Source organism: Rhamphochromis longiceps, linkage group LG12 (genome assembly GCF_057381845.1).
Source record: "Rhamphochromis longiceps isolate RC_006_pf linkage group LG12, R_longiceps_female_GT1.1, whole genome shotgun sequence".
Classification (NCBI taxonomy): domain Eukaryota; kingdom Metazoa; phylum Chordata; class Actinopteri; order Cichliformes; family Cichlidae; genus Rhamphochromis; species Rhamphochromis longiceps.
In genome coordinates this window covers 17,978,948-17,998,510 of record NC_140568.1, presented here as the reverse complement: position 1 = coordinate 17,998,510, position 19,563 = coordinate 17,978,948, and the positions used below count along the sequence as shown (strand labels likewise).

Sequence of the window (19,563 nt, the reverse complement as noted above, 5' to 3'; positions counted from 1 at the left end):
CATATTGTGGTCTTCCTGTCAGGTAATCAACAATCCAGGACACCAGAGAAGCATCCACCTGCATCGCTGCTAACTTATCACCCAGGAGGGTTGGCCTGATGGTGTTGAAAGCACTGGAAAAGTCAAAAAACATGACTCTCACAGTGCTCGCCGGCTGGTCCAGATGGGTGTAGACACGATTGAGCAGGTAGATGATGGCGTCCTCAGTTCCGAGACGAGGCTGATAAGCAAACTGAAGGGGATCCAGATGTGGTCTTACTATGGGTCGCAGCTGGTCCAGGATGAGCCTTTCCAGGGTCTTCATGATGTAATCCTGGGGGCCACTGGGACGTGGCGTCTTTGGTACAGGGACGAGGCATGATGTCTTCCACATCACTGGGACCCTCTGCAGACTCAGACTCAGCATAAACAGTTTATGAAAGACTCCACACAGCTGGGGGGCACAGGTCTTGAGGACAAGGGGACTCACTCCGTCTGGTCCAGCAGACTTGCCTGAGTGAAGTCTCCTCATTTGCATCTCAACCTGGTATTGAGTGAAGGTGATGGGTGGGGGAGGGGTGTCAGGAATCTCACAGGAGGCAACAGCGCCATGTGAAGAGAGAGGCTGGCACAGTGGTGTGGCTCTGGATTCCAGGCTGACTACAGGTGAGGTTGTGGGGGTGGGAGCAGACACTGTGGTGTCAAATCTATTGAAAAACAGATTCAACTCGTTGGCTCTATTCTCACCTCCCTCAGCTCCCCTGCTGTTGGTTGGCCTGAATCCAGTGATGGTCTTCATGCCCCTCCACACCTCTCTCATGCTGTTCTGCTGGAGTTTCCACTCCAGCTTCCTCCTGTAATTGTCCTTAGCCTCTCTGATCTTGTCCTTTAGTAACACCTGGATCTGCCTCACCTCCTCTTTGTTGCCCCCTCTGAAAGCCCTCTTCTTGTTGTTGAGGAGGGCTTTGATGTCCTTAGTCACCCACGGCTTGTTATTTGGGTAACAATGAACAGTCTGAGCTGGAACAATGGAGTCGGTGCAGAAAGTTATGTAGTCTGTGATACACTAAGTAAGCCCATTGATGTCCTCGGCGTGAGGCTCACAGAGTGTTTCCCAGTCGGTCACCTTGAAACAGCCCTGTAGTTCCGCTATTGCCTCCTCTGACCACCTCCTAACAGTCCTGGTGGTCACAGGTTCCCTCCTCACAATTGGCACATAGCGGGGGGTGAGGTGAATCAGGTTATGATCTGACCTACCAAGTGGGGGGAGGGAGGAGGAGCTGTATGCATCCTTGACGTTAGCATACAGTAAGTCTAAAATTTCCTCTCCCCTGGTGGGACAGTCCACATATTGTTTGAATGTTGGTAGTGTATTGTCCAGTGATACATGGTTGAAGTCACCCGAGATCACAATAAAGGCATTCGGGTGCTGAGTCTGTAACCGAGCTATTGCAGAGTGGATAGTGTCACATGCAGCTGTGGGGTTAGCAGAGCGAGGAACATAAACAGCCACCAAGATGACGTGAGAGAATTCCCTGGGTAAATAATACGGCCTGAGTCCAACAGCACACAGTTCAGTGTCCGGGCAACAAATCCTTTCCTTGATTGTTATGTTGGCAGGGTTACACCACCGGTTGTTAACTAAAACAGCAAGCCCACCTCCTTTCCGCTTACCGCTAGCGATGCTGTCCCTGTCCACCCGAACAGTGTGGAAGCCTTCCACGGAAGCATTCTCGTCGGGAATGTCCTGGTGCAGCCATGATTCGGTGAAACACATCAGGCTACACTCTCGGTATTCCCTCTGACTCCGTACCAGTGCTGAGAGCTCGTCGATTTTAATTGCCAACGATCGCACATTTCCCATCACGATAGACGGCAGACACGGTTTATACCTCCTCCTCGCTTCGAGCCTCCGCTGTCTCACCGTCACCTTTTTTCTTCTTTTTTGTCCTTGACCTCTGCATCCCCGATGTGTTTTCCTCCAAATTTCAGCTGGTACTTCTGCGGGCCTGGCCAGCGAGCCGGCCGGCATCAGGGCGATCAGCTGATCTCTGGAGTAAACAGTCCGTGAGTGTAGGAGATGTGCCGCGGTTCCGTTCCTTGATAAAAGTAACAGTTCCACGGCCACCAGAAGAACAAAAACTCTCTCAATCCACATGATTGAGTAAGAGATAGAAAACGGATGAAAATACAAGTCAGAAAAAAAAAGAATACGTAAGAAAAAAGAGCTAAACTAAGAGAAAAGCAGGAGCGACTGTAACAGGCTGCACGCTGGTTGGCGCATGCGCACTATTAAAGTTAGTATACTAACTTTGTCATTCAAAAGTTGCATGAAAATCCCCCGCAGTTTAGTGTAGGTAAACAGGTTAGGTTGCCCTGCTGTGGTGAATTTATAGTAAAGTACTTGGATGGACTGGTGCCCAGTGGCTGTGGTGTTCATGGACTGATCTTAGGGTTCCCCACCTCCTTTAACCATTGAATATAGTATTATTTTTTTCTGTTTAGTTGTGGAGGCAAAGCCAAAAAAAGTTTGTGTCTCCATGATTGATCATGCTGTATAAGTTAACTTTGCAAAAGAACAGCTGGTATTGTCCTTCAAACTGCTACTTTTTACTTTCTGTCTTTGAGTGCATTTTTGTACTTTTTGTACCTCTACTATCAACGTTTTGTCAGCAATCAAGAGGACCTGTTATCCTGGCCTTATATTAACTTAGACAGAACTTAGAATGAAGATACTGTAAGTCTGAACAGCTGAAAGACACAAGTGTGTTCATTACCCATTCCCAGACTATGAAACCATGGCCATTATGGCAGAAATTGAAAGCAGATACTTGTGGCTGATAGTGATTTTTATCAGTAGTCAATAATTAGTTCTGACTAAACAGATATTCTGTTATTCCACACAGTTTGCTCAGCTGTGATTTGCACTCTGCTGCAATTACATTAAACTGTTTTGAGAATAGAAGCATGAATCAGAGCTGCTGTTTTATCTTCTAAATTATCTTAAGCATCTTTTCTGCATTGTTTTCATATTTGTTGCATAGTGGATAACATATAGTATGCCAGTGTTGCTCTGCTTAGCCAATATTGACTTACTGACACATTCTTGTTGAAAATAACAGTTTGGCCAATAATTGATATCTATACCCTTTTTTGTTTGTTTTGTTTTTCTCAATGGCCACTAACATCAATGGATATCATTTCCTTATTGGCAAGTGGCAGTAAACAAGGAAAATGTTGGCCGATGTCTGCCCAGTGAGCGGGCGCCTCCCTGCTTATAAGAGTGAAACAAGTTAGGTTTCTTTACAGTTACACTTTACAATTAGGTAAACGATTTATGATTAGTTACCAAGGAACAAATGAAAAATGAATGAGAAACTAACTGTTACAGTTATTGAGAAGACGTTAAAGAGAGAAGACGTTAAAGATATTTAACCAGCTTAAAAAACTAAAGGCAGATGTTGTTTTAGTACAAGCCAGCACGTGGATGAGGGAGATCGGAGGCAGGACGAGGAGAGACCCGAGGTGGCCGCCGGTCCGAGCGTCAGGTGAACTGAACTTCAGGTAAGAAGTTATGACCTGCAGTCTGTCTGGGTCAGATATAAACCAAGTTTAGGTGAAGTTTATTTTCATTGTGCTGACTTTTTACAGTCAGTTGCAATAACTCGTACTGCGTACTAGCTAGCATGACGGAGTTTCTATACAGCTGGGTGGGTGCTATGATGTTACTGATGTTGAACTTTATTTAATTCATAAGGTTAGTTAGTAGAGCTGCCAACCGTCCCGTAAAAAGACTGAATCGTCCCGCATTCAGAGAAATTATTACGCGTTTCGTGTTGAGCTGAGAGGGGACGCAGTTTGTCCCGGACTTCAGCTAGAATGAAAAAAGACACAAAGGTGGCGTTATTCTTTGTCTTTGCTGCACAGCTGCCTCTTCTTCTCTCATTCTCCCCCCCCCCCCCCCCCGTTATTAAATAATTATCTGAATCTTACAACCAAAGTTTTTAGCTGGTGTAAAATGTATAGAAATCATACTTATACCAACAAGACTGTACATCACTGTCACAATCGCGTTTGTTTTCACTCAAAGGCTTTATGGCTTTAATACCTGGTGGGCCGGTCTGTAGTCAAAATGCCCGGGCTGTTTTTTTGTCCCAGTTCAGCCCTGGGCACGACACGCAGTGAATTAATCTGAGAAGGTGCATCAAAAAATAAATGGCCGCGCCAGCGGTGCACATCGCAAATCAGCTCGCATAGACACATTAGTTGTGCCTCTTCTTAATGATGGTATCTTAACTAACAACCCCAAGTACCAGATTCAACTTGTAATTGGCTAAAAATAACTTAGCCTACTGGTAAGAGGGGCGTTGTTAGCTTTCCACATTCCGATACTTCAAAAGCTTCAGGAGCTGTCCGCTCAGCGCAGCATCAGCACCATGGAAATACACGGATACATCCGTAGACTCGAGACACAATGCATTTTTGGGACTTTCAGGTGTATGGACCAATGTTTTATTTTCTGATCAAACCAGAAATCTTTAATGAGCAGCTAGATTTGTCTCGCATTAACTGGCTGAGTTAACGCCAGTTAATGCAACATTGAAGCAGCTGGAATCCACAGCTGTGCGTGTTCATGGAGCTTGCATTTTCACCTGCTGGACATCACTACCTGAAGTTTAACTGTCTTCAGAACATTGCAGAGGCCTTGACAGTATTTGACTCGACATATCTGTGTGAGCAGATTTTCTCTCACATGAGTGTCCTCAGGTAGCCGTCTGAATGCTGGACACTTGGAGACCTGTGTCTCTGAGTGGGAGACCAGAGATCATATTAACATGTGTGTCTCTGTACTAACAGACATGCCATATTGGCTTAGTTTATTTCTCTTATCATTCTTGTGAGGAGACCATAAATAGCATTTGCGTTTTCTGTTGCACAGTCCATTTGCTGTTATGGAGTTACATAACAGCAAATGGACAAGAACGCTCAGGCTACGTCCACACGTACACGGGTATTTTTGAAAACGGAGAGTTTCCATTTTCGTTTTAAAAAATAATCCCGTCCACACGGAAAGGCAGAAATGAAGGAAAATGCTGCTAGGAACATACCAAAGCAACAGGTGGCGATATATTCCTAACCGTGCAGAAATGTTGGTCAATCAGAAGTCTAGAAGCCTCGGTGGGAAAAAGTAAACAAAGCTGGACATAGAAGTAGAACCGAGTCGTATGTGTGGAGGGACAGTAACTGTGTGTGTATATGTAAGCATTTAAACACTGCAGAGAGTACAAGTAACAGTATTGTAGAAATTTATTTCACCGAAACAATAACGTGGCGCACAGTGTTACGTCAAAAAATGCGCACACCTTTGACGCTGCGTTTTCTCCGTTTTCTCCGTTTTTCTCGTCCACACGTAAATGCAAAAATGGAGTTTTCAAAAATATCCACTCTGGACGGAGTTTTTAAAAATCTCAGTTTTCAGTGACCAAAAACGCTGTTTACGTGTGGACGAAAGGTGCAAACGCATAGAAAAATCTGCGTTTTCAAAAATACCCAGGTACGTGTGGACGTAACCTCAGGCTCTCTGTGAGCAATTTCTTAATCATTTTAGTGGAAAAGTTTTATTACTGAAGGCTTCACACTCTCACTCTCTTGTGCTTTAGGATGCATGTCCACCTTTTCTCACTTTGAGCTGTTATCACTCCTCACTCTTAAGGGAATAATTGAACAACTGAGAAACTCAAATTCTGTGCACGATATCCTTCCATCCCGAATTATCAAGGAAGGTTTTGAGGAAATTGGGCCTTGCATCTTATTCTTAATGAATTTATCATTGTTTGTGGGCTGTGTCCCGAGTGCCTTTAAACATGCGGCAGTGCACCCCATTCTTAAAAAAAGTAATTTCGATCAGAAAGACCCTGACAATTATAGGCCAATCTCAAAGCTTCCGTTTTTATCAAAAAATTTTAGAGAAAGCCTTCTTTCTCCAAATACAGGCTTACTTAGTTGCAAATAATATCACTGACAAATACCAGTCTGGCTTTAAGCCACACCATAGCACTGAAACGGCACTGCTAAGAGTCTATAATGATCTTCTTGTATTTGCTGACTCTGGTCACCTTGCCGTTTAAGTTTCATTGGATCTGTCTTCAGCCTTTGGCATGGTTGATCATAATATACTCTTGAGGAGGCTAGAGCATGTTGTAGGCATCAAGTGTTCTGCCCTTAACTGGTTTAATTCTTACCTCACAGATAGATCCTTCTCTGTTGTGATGGGAGGATACTCTTCCTCTGTTGCCCCTCTCTGCTGTGGTGTGCCCCAGGGGGTCTGTATTGGGCCCTTTATTATTCTCTTTGTATATGCTACCCTTGGGCTCCATATTTGAAAAATACAATATTTCTTATCACTTTTACGCTGATGACATTCAAATCTATTGTCAACTGGCTGATGATTTATCAGCATCACTGAACTCCTGTACGATTGCCTGAGAGAGGTTAAAGATTGGCTGTCAGAAAATTCTCTCATTTTAAATGAGAGAAAAACTGAAGTTATGGTGTTCGACCACCATATTCCTCGAGACCAGCTTGTTGCCCTGCTGGGGCCCCTAGCTAACTCTCTCTCTCTCTGATTCTATGCGTAACCTGGGTGTCTATTTGGATAGCTCCTTTAAGCTCGATAAGCAAGTATCATCTGGAGTTAAATCTGTTTTTTTTTCAACTGCGCCAGATTTCTAAAGCTAAGCATTATATACCACACAGGGACCTGGAAAAACTTATCCACGCTTTTGTGACCTCTGGGTGAGATTATTGTAATTCTACTGTGGTCTCCAAGCCTTCTCTCTTCGATGGCTGCAACTTGTTCAGAATGCTGCGGCTCGCCTTCTTACTGGAACTAGAAAATTTGACCCTATTACTCTGGCTCTTGTTGATCTACACTGGTTACCAATCAAATATTGCATTGAGTTTAAAATCTTGCTACTCACTTTTAAAATCCTGAATAACATTGCGCCCAGCTATCTCACTGACCTCCTCAATTTGTACACTCCTTGTCGTGCATTAAGATCATCAGGTCAATTACTCCTGGCCCAACCTAAGTTCAGACTGAAGACCAGAGGCGATCGTGCCTTTGCTTCAGCTGCACCCAACCTTTGGAATAGCCTCCCTGCTTCTATTCGAGCCTTGGACTCTATCCAATCCTTTAAATCAAGATTAAAAGCATATTTATTTGACTTTGCTTTCCTGACCAGTTAATACCCTTTTAAATCCTTTAAATTTTAAACTTTTAAATCTTTTATTAAATTTATTAATTTTTATTAATTTTACTGCTGTTTTTGTCTTCTTAGCAGATTTTGTATTTATCTAACTCTCCTGGTCTGTTAGTGCCTCTATCCTGTCTGTGCTAGTGCCCAATTTGTACCCTTTTATTGACTTATGTTGACTCTACATATTACTGTGAAGCACTTTGGTGTGCCTTCGGGTTTTTAAATGTGCTATATAAATAAAATTGTATTGTATAGTATTGTTATGGATAAAAAGTGTTTTTTTTTTTGTTTCAAAATAGCTGATAACTATTTGCTGATAGCTGCAAACATCTGCGAACAAATATAATTCTATAAAGTGGTTCTATATAGTGTGTAACTGTTAATATAGAGTGTTATTAAATTTATTGCTAATGCAATCATATCACTCTCTGAACACCTAAATTGCTCACTTGTTCGCTTGCTCACTTTCAGGAAAACATTCTCCTTGTACAATTTAGTGTCTTTGATCTACATGTTCCTCCTCCTATGAGTTTCCCTAAAGCTAATTTGCCTTCTCTGTGCTTTTGCCTTTTCTGTCCATTTGAAATTCCTTCTCTCCCTCTGTGTATTTCAATGTTGCTCCCTTTATGTGTTTGTAGGAGTTATGTCTGCACCCCAGTCCATCACTACCTGAGGTAAAAACCCAGTTGTCTGTGAACAAGGTGGATGACAGTGCCAGTTACATGCATACATGATCATAGTGTCATCATTGACATTCTGAAAGCAAGAATGCTTAAGTAAAACAGCTGCCCTGCATTCTCATCATACATACTATGTTGCAGGCTTTCTGTTCATCCAACAAGTCCAGTTCCATGTTTTCCATCCACCTCTTAACATGAGTGTAGTGCAATGTGTTGAGCACAAGGAATACACTTGCAGGATGATGGCATTTTAAAAACCTGGGATAAAGTTTGTCCTTAACTGTGTTGTGATCAGATTGGCTTCCTGACATTAATGCCACTGAAATATATAATTTCCCATTATTAAAATCTAAATGGTTCAGTGTAGGTCATACACTTTGAACAGTGTATGCTTCCAGCCATTTCAAAGCCGCGTATTAAACACAAATTGACAAAAAAATCATAGGATGTCAAAGCATGGTAATGTAGCCATGCTTGGCCAGTTGAGGCATATTCATGAATGAGCTGTCTCCACAGTATACTGTGATAAATTTAGCTTGTTGTTGAAAGCTCCATTGCACCTTCGTCATACAGTAAATTATTTTGCATGTAGGTACTCTGTCTGCCATGATGTAAACTAGAGTCAGTGTTGGGGAGTAACGGAATACATGTACCGGCATTACGTATTTAAAATACAAAATATGAGTAACTGTATGCCGTTACAGTTACTGTTTTAAATGGTGATATTCAGAATATAGTTGCTATTCTGCCCTCACTAGGGTGTGAAGCTGGTTTCTAGCTTGGCAGATAGCTAACAGGTCCACAATAAACATCCAGGAGTCAGCGGATAGGTTTTAGATGTTTACTGTAGAAGCACTGTAAAACTGGTACGGAAACAAAAATAAAATATTACATTTCTGCTGTAATTGCATTTTCTTTGCAACATCAAACATCAAGCCATGAATTACAATGTATATAACACATAAACACGAGCATATCTAGACTTCACTGTTTATTAGGCCCACGCATTTAGCTATTAGCTTAATGCTAACATTACACAGGAAATCCCATAGACGGGCTAGCGTGTTAGCATCACGGCCGTTTTTCCTCACAAAAGAAAGTTTCTCACACAAAACTCTAAACTGCTACACAAAACTAACGCTGGAAAGCTTACAAAATAGATAGCAACTACTTACAGGCATGTGCTCTCTCAGGCTCAGCAAGAAAAAGCAAACGAACAGTGGAACAGACAACAGTTTGGCTAAAGGACTGTTTTTCCCTGGCAAGTCGGCTGGTACAAAAAACACACACCCAAATTATCATGCCTGCCTTAAAGGGGCAGCACACTCCCTGCCTGGTATAGAGTACTATACCACTATGTCCCTCTTATTAACAACACAACTTCAGTGGTGGGTCTCGAATACACCCTGGGGGTGCTTCCTTGAACAACTCTACCCTCCACTTTCCAGACCCTGCTGTCTTGACCCGGAAAGGTATTTACCGCAAGTCCTGTGGGCCATTGATTTCGTTTAACCTCTTTTTCCTTTAGGAGCACAACATCTCCAACTTGCAGGCTGGCTTGTTCTGCTTGCCATTTCCTTCTCGGCTGGAGTGTCATCAGGTACTCTTGACGCCATCTTTTCCAGAAGGAATCCACAAGGCTTTGAACTTGCTTCCACTGACTTTGGTAGAGATCCTTGAGGTCAATGTCTTCCAAAGGAGCAGACACAGAGTCCACCTTTTGTGTTAAAAGCATAGCAGGGGTGAGTATGGTTGGGATGTCTGGATTGGAAGACACAGGGACTATTGGCCGGGCATTCATGATAGCTGCGACCTCTGCCATCAGCGTGGTGAGCACTTTGTGTGAAAGACTAGGGGAATGCATCTTGAGCAACATACTATCCAAAATGCGGCAAGTCATCCCTATCATTTTTTCTCAAACCAACTTGGGTGAAAGGAGGAGATTGGGTCAACCAATCAGTAGGTAAGTTGGACATTTTTTGTTTTCCCAGACTTCCTCTTGCTCGAGTGCCTTCAGTGAGTCTCTCCAAGACATCCACTGTGCCACTTTTTCAGCAGGTATTGGGGTGTCCCAATCGCAATGCTCAGTGCATAGCTCTCTGACTATAGCCTTGCCCTGGACTATAATAGGAGCTGCAAACCCCAACGGGTCGAATATGTTGTTAACTGTGGAAGAAATACCTCTACGGGTAAACGGCTTCTCCTCCTGGGAGACAAGAAAGATAAAGCTGTCGGTTTGAAGGTGCCAGTTGAGACCTAAGCTTCTCTGCATAGGCAACGGATCCACACCTAGCTCTAGGTCTTTCAGCTCTTTAGCACGTTCCTCAGGTGGAAACGCCTCCACTACTACGTCGTGGTTGGAGGCTATCTTATATAGCCGTATGTTGGAATCAGCCAACATCTCCTTGGTTTCCTTCAGGTCTCGGATGGCGTTGTCATTGGTGGGGAAGGAAGCAAGACCACTGTCCACGTAGAAGTTATTTAGAACAAACTGTTTTGCCTCTGCACTGTGGTCTTCCTGTCCTTGCAGAGCTGCTCTTCTCAAGCTGTATATGCCAACAGCAGGAGAGGGGCTGTTGCCGAATACGTGCACGGTCATCCTATACTCCGTGATGCGCTTGGTGGGGTCATTGTCCTCGAACCAGAGGAAATGTAAGAAGTCTCTGTGATCATGGCAGACTTTGAAGCAATAGAACATCTGTTCTATGTCTGCTGCCACTGCTACAGGTTCCTTGCGGAAGCGGATGAGGACTCCTAAAAGTGAATTATTCAAGTCAGGGCCACTCAGCAGGATGTCATTCAGTGAGACACCATCATGCTTAGTGCTGGAGTCGAGCACTGCCCGTACTTGACCTGGTTTGCACGGATGATAAACTCCGAAGATTGGCAAATACCAGCACTCTTGTTCACCAGTGGGTGGTGGTACTGGTTCAGCATGACCTGCCTCAAAGATCTTCTTTCATGTCTGGCTTCTTCTCCAGCATGTGCCGTAATGTCAAAAGACTCTTGACTGCTTGGGCTCGGTTGTTAGGGAGTTTGCGCCTTGGTTACCTGAAGGGTAGTGGTGCCACCCAACTATTCGAGTCGTCCATGAAGACCTCGTTGTCCATTATTTCCAGAAAGACTTTGTCTTCCACAGACATAGCAGGCTTGTTGTCGTGTGGCGTTTGCTGGAAGACCCCTTTACCAAGGCTGTCTTTCCCATCAAATAGGATTTCGGATGCGTTAGCTCCTGGAAACTGACGATGCTGCTCTGGAGTGTCAAGCTTCTCTTTGATAAGTAGACTGTTAGTGCAAGGGTCGAACAGAGATGTACGACCGTTACTCAGCACGTTGCACCGATAGACGTTTACAAACTCTTGTTTGTGGGCTTTTCCGAGACAAACCTCTCCCACAATCACCTATTCCAAGTCGAGATGCTGGGCGTAGGGGGCATCGTGGGGTCCATTGTATCACTCTTGTGTGCCTGTGGTACATCTCGACCGAGCAAGATCAGGATGCTTGCTGATGGATCTATAGCCGGGATTTTATCCACAACCCGCTTGAAATGTGGATAATGTCTGACGATCTCAGGTGTGGGGATTTCAGACTTATCATCAGGGAGCCTGTCACATTCGATTAAGGTGGGGAGTAGTCTTACCATCTAATGACTCCATGATGAAATTGTTGGCTCGGCGCCCTGTTGTTTCAATAACTCCTGAGCAGGTCTTCAAGGTGTATGCTGCCGTGCCCTCTGTAACTCCAAAGAGCTCAAAAAACTCTGTTCTTGCCAAGGACTTATTGCTCTGCTCGTTGAGAACAATGTACGCCTTAACAGCTTTCTCCCTCTGGCCAGCTGGATAAACTCTGACAAGACAGATTTTGGAGCACGACTTTGCTCTGACGGTAGTCCCACAAATGTCTGTGCATTTTGCTGTGACAGCTTGAGGTGCTTCTTCTCCTTGCTCCCCGCCTTGCTCTCTTGTGGTTACAGGAGTCTCTGATATCCAGGGGGCAGGCCCTGGGTGTAGCGCAGTAAGGTGGTTCTCACTCTTGCACTCTCTGCACTGAACATTTTTGTGGCAGTCTTTCGCTGGATGAGTGAATGAAGCGCAGCACTTAAAGCAAATATTGTTCTCTTTAAGATAAGCTTTCCTTTCATCCAAAGATTTACTCCTAAACCCACGACAGTTACTTTGTTGAAATAAATAGATTACAGGGCGTTTTTTTTCCTGTTTCATATTTTAGGCCTCTCTATTTTTGGACCCAAGCAAAACACTCATTAAGAGACTGTGTGTCTCAATCATGTCACCTCTACTTGTGGCCCGCATAAATGACGTGAAGAAATATTTGTAAAAATTATTATTCAAAAAATTATTCAATACGAAGGCGATAGGCAGAGTGTTTGAGGCATAGCCCTAAAGAATGTGTAGCGTCATGGGCAGTGTAGTCCGTGCTGCAGGGAGAATGGACTGTCATACCCGTTATGTGTCTGTGAGCGAGGGAGGGAGAAAAAGGAGAGTCGAAAGTACAAGTTGTCACCGAACAGAAACGGGAGATGGAAGCATGTACAGCGGGGAAAATAAGTATTTGACACATCAGCATTTTTATCAGTAAGGGGATTTCCAAGTGGACTATTGACACAACATTTCCACCAGATGTTGCCATCAAGCCAAATATTGAAGTCATACAATCAAATCAGAACATATAAGTATACAAGTTAAACCATAATAAATAAAGTGAAATGACACAGGGAATAAGTATTGAACACACTTTATTCAATACTTTGTAGAAAAGCCTTTGTTGGTGATTACAGCTTCTAGACGCCTCTTGTATGGATAGACCAGTCGTCTGCATTGCTCAGGAGTGATTCTGGCCCATTCTTCCACACAAACGGTCTTTAAATCTTGAAGGTTCCTTGGGCCTCTTTTATGAACTTTAATCTTCAGTTCTCTCCATAGATTTTCTATGGGATTTAGGTCAGGTGATTGACTGGGCCATTCAAGCAACTTGATTTTCTTTCTTTGAAACCACTTCATTGTTTCCTTGGCCTTGTGTTTGGGATCATTGTCTTGCTGAAATGTCCACCCTCTTTTCATTTTTAGCTTCCTGGTAGATGGCAGCAGATTTTTATCCAGAATGTCCCGGTACATCTCTCCATTCATCCTGCCTTCAATAATATGAAGTCTGCCAGTACCCCTTGCTGAAAAGCAGCCCCAAACCATGATGCTTCCACCCCCAAACTTGACTGTTGGTATGGTGTTCTTGGGGTGGTGAGCAGTGCCATTTCTTCTCCAAACATGGTGTGTAGAATGACTGCCAAAAAGTTCAATTTTGCTTTCATCTGACCATACTATAGTCGTCCAATAATCCACAGGCTTCTCCAAATGCTGTTGCGCAAATTTTAACCGAGCCTTGACATGCTTTTTGTTCAGCAATGGAGTCTTGCGTGGTGAGCGTGCATGGATGCCATGGCGGTTCAGTGCATTGCTTATAGTTTTCTTTGAAACAACAGTACCTGCTGATGCAAGGTCTTCCTGAAGTTCTGTCCGAGTGGTTCTTGGCTCTTGGAGAACCCTCCTGATTATTCTTTGGACTCCTCGGACAGGGATCTTGCGTGGAGCACCTGATCGTGGCAGGTTTATGGTGAACTGATGCACTTTCCATTTCCGGATAATGGCCCCCACAGTGCTCACAGGAACATTCAGCATTCTGGAAATGCACCTATAACCATTCCCATCAAAATGCTTTTCAACGATAAGATTACGAAGATCTTGAGAGAGTTCTTTGCTTTTACCCATCATGAAGTCTTTCCTGTGTGCCTTCTGGGTAATGAGGAGCCTTTATAGGCCATCAATTAGGACTAAAGCAGCTGATATCAATTAGTACTGATAGGGGACAGGATTTCTCTATCAATACTGACAGATTTCAGGTGATCTCCTGGCTTTCTATGTCATTTTGCCCCTTGTTATCTCCATGTATTCAATACTTATTCCCTGTGTCATTTCACTTTATTTATTGTGGTTTAACTTGTATACTTATATGTTCTGATTTGTTTGTATGACGTCAATATTTGGCTTGATGGCAACATCTGGTGGAAATGTTGTGTCAATGGTCCACTTGGAAATCCCCTTACTGATAAAAATGCTGATGTGTCAAATACTTATTTTCCCCGCTGTAAATATAATAAAAACTGCTGCAGCCAAAAAAGAGTGCCTGACAAGCCCAGTTTTAAGTAAGCAATTAAGACTCAACTGTACACTGTGTTCGTATTTTCTTCCAAAACAATAAGTTCCAGCTTTTCAGCGCCTCTCTCTATCTCTCGCTAGCAAAGTTGACCCAGACAACAAAGTAAAGCTAGTTTTCGGCTACGAGCCCGACATGAACCTGACGTATTAGCCAGAGGTCCCTTTACTACGGTTCAGAACCACGGACCTGTTTTATATACGCGCAGAATAGTTTTATATTAACATTTAAAAATCTAGTTAGTATTGGTATGGCAAGTAACCTTCAGTAATAGTAAAAAATCACACAGCAATAGTACATTCATGTAGTTGTAAAAAAGCATGACAATATATTAAGCAATCCAAAGTATTCAGAATACTTTACTCTCATTGAGTAATGTAACGGAATACGTTATAAAATACATTTTGGTGCATGTATTCTGTAATCTGTAGTGTAATACATTTTAAAAGTAACCTTCCCAACACTGAATAGCGTATACAGCTAATTTTATGTGCTATGAATTATAAAATGCATACATACTGAATTTGTCACAATGGATACTCTACCTGTCCATTGGAATTGGTTTTGTCATTTGCTGAACTTACAGATTATTGTGACTATTGCATTGGTTTAAAAGTTGATGTTGATGATTCAGAATATATACACTATTTTAGGTTGTAAAATTAATGTTACAGTGGTTATAATTTGTCTTCTTTTTCCATTCTCTAGTAAGGAGCAGCAGAGGTCAGTGAAGACGATGTCGGTGTGGGAACAAAGGGCCAGCCAACTGAGAAAACAGAACCACGCAAGCTGTGAGGCGCTGTACAGTGAGCTAACTTCAGAAGAGCGACTGCACATAGCGTCAGCCCTACACATGCGGCCAGACATGAAGACTCACCTTGACCGGCCGTTGGTTGTTGAGCCCCACAGTGGCAGCAGCCAGCACCACCACAAGAAGACTTGCTTGTCAGAGGAGGCTGACACTGCCTCGGACCCACCTCCCCCTGTGCCTCACCAGCCCCGCCATCAGCACTACCACCGAGACAGAGAACGAAAACAGGAAACTAATGATAATGGGAGACATCACATCCATCACAGCCGCTCCAAAAACCATGACAGCAGCCGGGACAAACGGGGGAAGAGTGAGAGGTCCCACAGCCGGGAGGGAGGCAGGAAGCACCGCCATCAGTGTTCAGTGGATGACAGTGGAGGTTGGGGGAACGTAGGCGAGAGAGATCACCACCATCATCATTCACACCGGCAGTCCCGAGGTGGCAACGGGACAGTGAGTAGTGGAGGGAGGGGAGAGCGAAGATCTCGCCACAAAGATGGACATTTGTCTAACAGGAATGGAGATAGGAATTCCAGAGGAGGCAGTGGTGCCAGTGGAGAGAGAAGAAGGCATCGCATTCACGGATCCAGGGGACACTCCACAGAATCTAATGACAGAGAGAAGACCCATAGTCAGAGGTAAAAACTATGGTTACATATGGTAATACTGTTGTTCTGTTCACTATTTGATTTCAACTACACAGTGACACTGACAGTGACACTATAAAAAGGCTGGAGCTTGGAATTTGAGCCCAAGGAGGTTACCTATAAGTGTTCAACGATAAATTTATAATATTTCATATCTACAATGAAAATGAGGGTAATTAACTCTGCTCCAAAAATTGGCTACCCTCTGCTACCCCTGGAGGCCATCACCGGATCTTCTTGTATCAAAAAAAAAACAAAACAGGACCATTTGTTTAACCCGCTGCCCTCTGGTCGGCACAGGTCCCACACCTCCAGACTCACAACCTGCTTCTTCCCTGGGCAATTCGGCCTGATAACAAACACTATCCGCTCACACTCTGCCCCTGACCACTCATCTCACTCTGCCCCTGACAACTCACCTCACCAATATGAGCCATGGTTTGAGTAACCCTCATCACTCGAGCCACCCACACACAGACTCTAGTTAGACCAAGTTCTTTGCACTACTTCCAAGCACTTTGTTTTCCAATGTACATCTCTCTTGTTTGAAATATATTCTACTAGTTTGTATATATTCCCTTTAATTTTATATATTTCTCCTGTTTATTATTAATTCCTGCTGTCTTACTATTTATATTTTATTGGCACAGTTGGCATGGAGCACACATAATTTAAAATAATTCAATAAAGAGGTGTTCTATTCTATTGTGGGAAAAAATAATAAAAAGGCAGACACCCCCTTTTCTCAGTAATAAAGGTGAATTACATGGACACATTATGCCTAGTTATAGGCATAATGTGTGAACCAGAGTTTCCTTGAGTCTCAACCAGAACAAGGAACAATTCCTGCAGAAGTCACAACATTACACAGTACACAGTAGAGGAACTAAGATTATATCTCTTCTTTTGGCACAGGTTTGGCGATTCAGAGGGTGAGTCCTTGGCTATCACCCCCCAGCAAGGCTCTGGGGGCACTAGCTGGCCTCCTGACCATATAGAAGACTCAGATAACCAGAGGAATGTCAGACGAACTAGGCAAACCTCCATCCAGATTCCTCCTGTGACTATCACCTCCCCACCTGGAGAGACCACCCTAATACAAAGTCAGTACCTAACCTATTAACATATACAGTGGCTTGCAAAACTATTCGGCCCCCTTAAACTTTTCTATATTTTGTCACATTACAGCCACAAACATGAATCAGTTTTATTGGAATTCCACGTGAAAGACCAATACAAAGTGGTGTACACGTGAGAAGTGGAACGAAAATCATACATGATTCCAAACATTTTTTACAAATAAATAACTGAAAAGTGAGGTGTGCGTAATTATTCAGCCCCCTGAGTCTTTACTTTGTGGAACCACCTTTTGCTGCAATTACAGCTAGGGATGGGTATCGTTTAGGTTTTATCCGATACCGGTGCCAAATCGGTACTTTTGAAACGGTGCCGGTGCTCAAACGGTGCTCAAACCGGTGCTTAAAGAATGGAGAACACAAAATTGGTCCAAAAACCTCTCATGTTCAGCTGTTTTTTGTAAAAATATAACAATGTTAGCCTTTTCTGCAGCTATGGGGCATATATGGTATCACTCTTGGCTGGAAGCAGTGCTTAAACAATGGAAAAAACACAAACTTTGTCCTAAACCTCTCATGTTTAACTGTTTTCCACTTTTTCTTTGGTCATTTTAGCCTTTTTAGCCAGGGTGAAGGGAGTATCTGCCATCAAACAAGAAGACAGCCGCATGTAGCTATGATGATGTTTGCTAGTTCACCTTACATGCATTAATGTAATAACGTGGTTAGCCTACTCAACGTAAATTAGCTACTCACGCAGAGAAGAACGGCTGCTGCCACCATCATCCGTCATCATTTCTGCTACACTGGCAGGGCTAGGGGCCAGGACTCTCCTCTTCGTGTTTTTGGGGGATGTTGCATAACAGGCAACCCGCCCGCAGTAGATGCGCTCGGTGCGAGGTCTCGCAGCAAGCTATCAAATACGGCGCATTTCTGGGCTTTTAAAAAAAACGCTATGCGTTGCCAGGTGTTTCATCGGATTTGAGGTGTTACCTCCTTTGACAGTATCACAGTATCAGCTTAAAGCACTTGTTGCAGGCTGCTGAGTTTGCATATTTTGCTATGAAGTACAGCCAGACTTTTGACCGCTTCGCCTTGGACATTTTTAATCTGTAGCTCTGCTCTAACAGAACGTACGTACCTGGCCCCGCCTACTATCCTCGGAAACGTAAAATGATTGGCTAGAATCTAAAGTGTATCACAGCTCAGGAAAAAAAAGCACCGAAATAAAGCACCGAAATGTGCGCTGCTTTTCGGTCTGGTTACTACCGTTTATGTCAGAACCGGTGCCATCATGGCACCGGACACCTCCGCCCCAGTCTCAAGTCTGTTGCAGACTCCAAGAGGTTTTCTTCCAAGATTGCCCTGTATTTGGCTCCATCCATCTTCCCATCAACTCTGACCAGCTTCCCTGTCCCTGCTGAAGAGACGCACCCCCAGAGCATGATGCTGCCACCACCATATTTGACAGTGGGGATGGTGTGTTCAGAGTGATGTGCAATGTTAGTTTTCCACCACACATAACGTTTTGCATTGTGGCCAAAACGTTCCATTTTGGTCTCATCTGACCAGAGCATCTTCTTCCACATGTTTGCTGTGTCCCCCACATGGCTTGTGGCAAACTGCAAACAGGACTTCTTATGGTTTTCTGTTAACAACGGCTTTCTTCTTGCCCCTCTTCCATAAAGGCCAACTTTGTGCAGTGCATGACTAATAGTTGTCCTATGGACAGATTCCCCCATCTGAGCTGTAGATCTCTGCAGCTCGTCCAGAGTCACCATGGGCCTCTTAGCTGCATTTTTGATCAGTGCTCTCCTTGTTCGTCCTGTGAGTTTAGGTGGACGGCCTTGTCTTGGTAGGCTTACAGTTGTGCCATACTCCTTCCATTTCTGAATGATCGCTTGAAAAGTGCTCCATGGGATGTTCAAGGCTTAGGAAATCTTTTTGTAGCCTAAGCCTGCTTTCAATTTCTCAATAATTTTATCCCTGACCTGTCTGGTGTGTTCTTTGGACTTCATGGTGTTGTTGCTCCCAATATTCTCTTAGACAACCTCTGAGGCTGTCACAGAGCAGCTGTCTATGGGCAACTGACTGCACTCAGACCAAAGGGGGCTGAATAATTACAAACACCTCACTTTTCAGTTATTTATTTGTAAAAAATGTTTGGAATCATGTATGATTTTCGTTCCACTTCTCATGTGTACACAGCTTTGTATTGGTCTTTCACGTGGAATTCCAATAAAATTGATTCATGTTTGTGGCTGTAATGTGACAAAATGTGGAAAAGTTCAAGGGGGCCGAATACTTTTGCAAGCCACTGTATATGATTAAGTTTAGTTCAGTTGTTACCAATGCTAATTTTGTATGGTTCTTTGTGAGCTTTTAAATCTGATTTTAAAAATACCACAACATCCCCAGGAAACTAAACAAAAGTCCCTGTCAGATGTAGCTCTTCCAGGGGTTGTGTCTTTGAAATTAATATTAGCTCTGGCTCTTTATGGCTTGAAGCTCTCTTGGAAGTAGTTTTGTTGCACAGGAGGAGCCCACAATGAAATGGTTTAGTTTTCACAGTTGAAGGATATTAGCTACATATTCTTTCTTAACTCTTGTCACTGATTTTGAGTGTTAAAGAGACAAGAAATAAGCCAGAAAATGAAATGAAAAGAAATCTGAAATGTGAACAAATAAATTAACGTGGGTATTTAGCTGATTTCTTTTTGTTTTAGTGAAGAACTCTAAAATAGTGTGATACGCAGTACACTTGGTATCATACACGAGAAAAAGAAACTCAACTTTAAATTCAGTTTGCTTTTATTTATATAGAGCCAAATCACAACAAGTGTTACCTCAAGGAGTTTTATATTGTAGGGGGATAGATCCTACAAT

The 19,563-nt window shown here is 43.3% G+C and overlaps 1 protein-coding gene across 1 annotated transcript in view; it reads left to right on the top strand.

Annotated features, from left to right (window-relative positions):
- Positions 1 to 19,563, top strand: part of LOC146657141 (voltage-dependent N-type calcium channel subunit alpha-1B-like) — a 342,261-nt gene that overhangs the window by 143,876 nt on the left and 178,822 nt on the right. The window contains exons 19-20 of the mRNA XM_085424990.1: positions 14,852 to 15,592; positions 16,517 to 16,704. Of these exons, the coding sequence (XP_085281116.1) occupies positions 14,852 to 15,592; positions 16,517 to 16,704 (929 nt within the window). The remainder of the gene's footprint in view (positions 1 to 14,851; positions 15,593 to 16,516; positions 16,705 to 19,563) is intronic.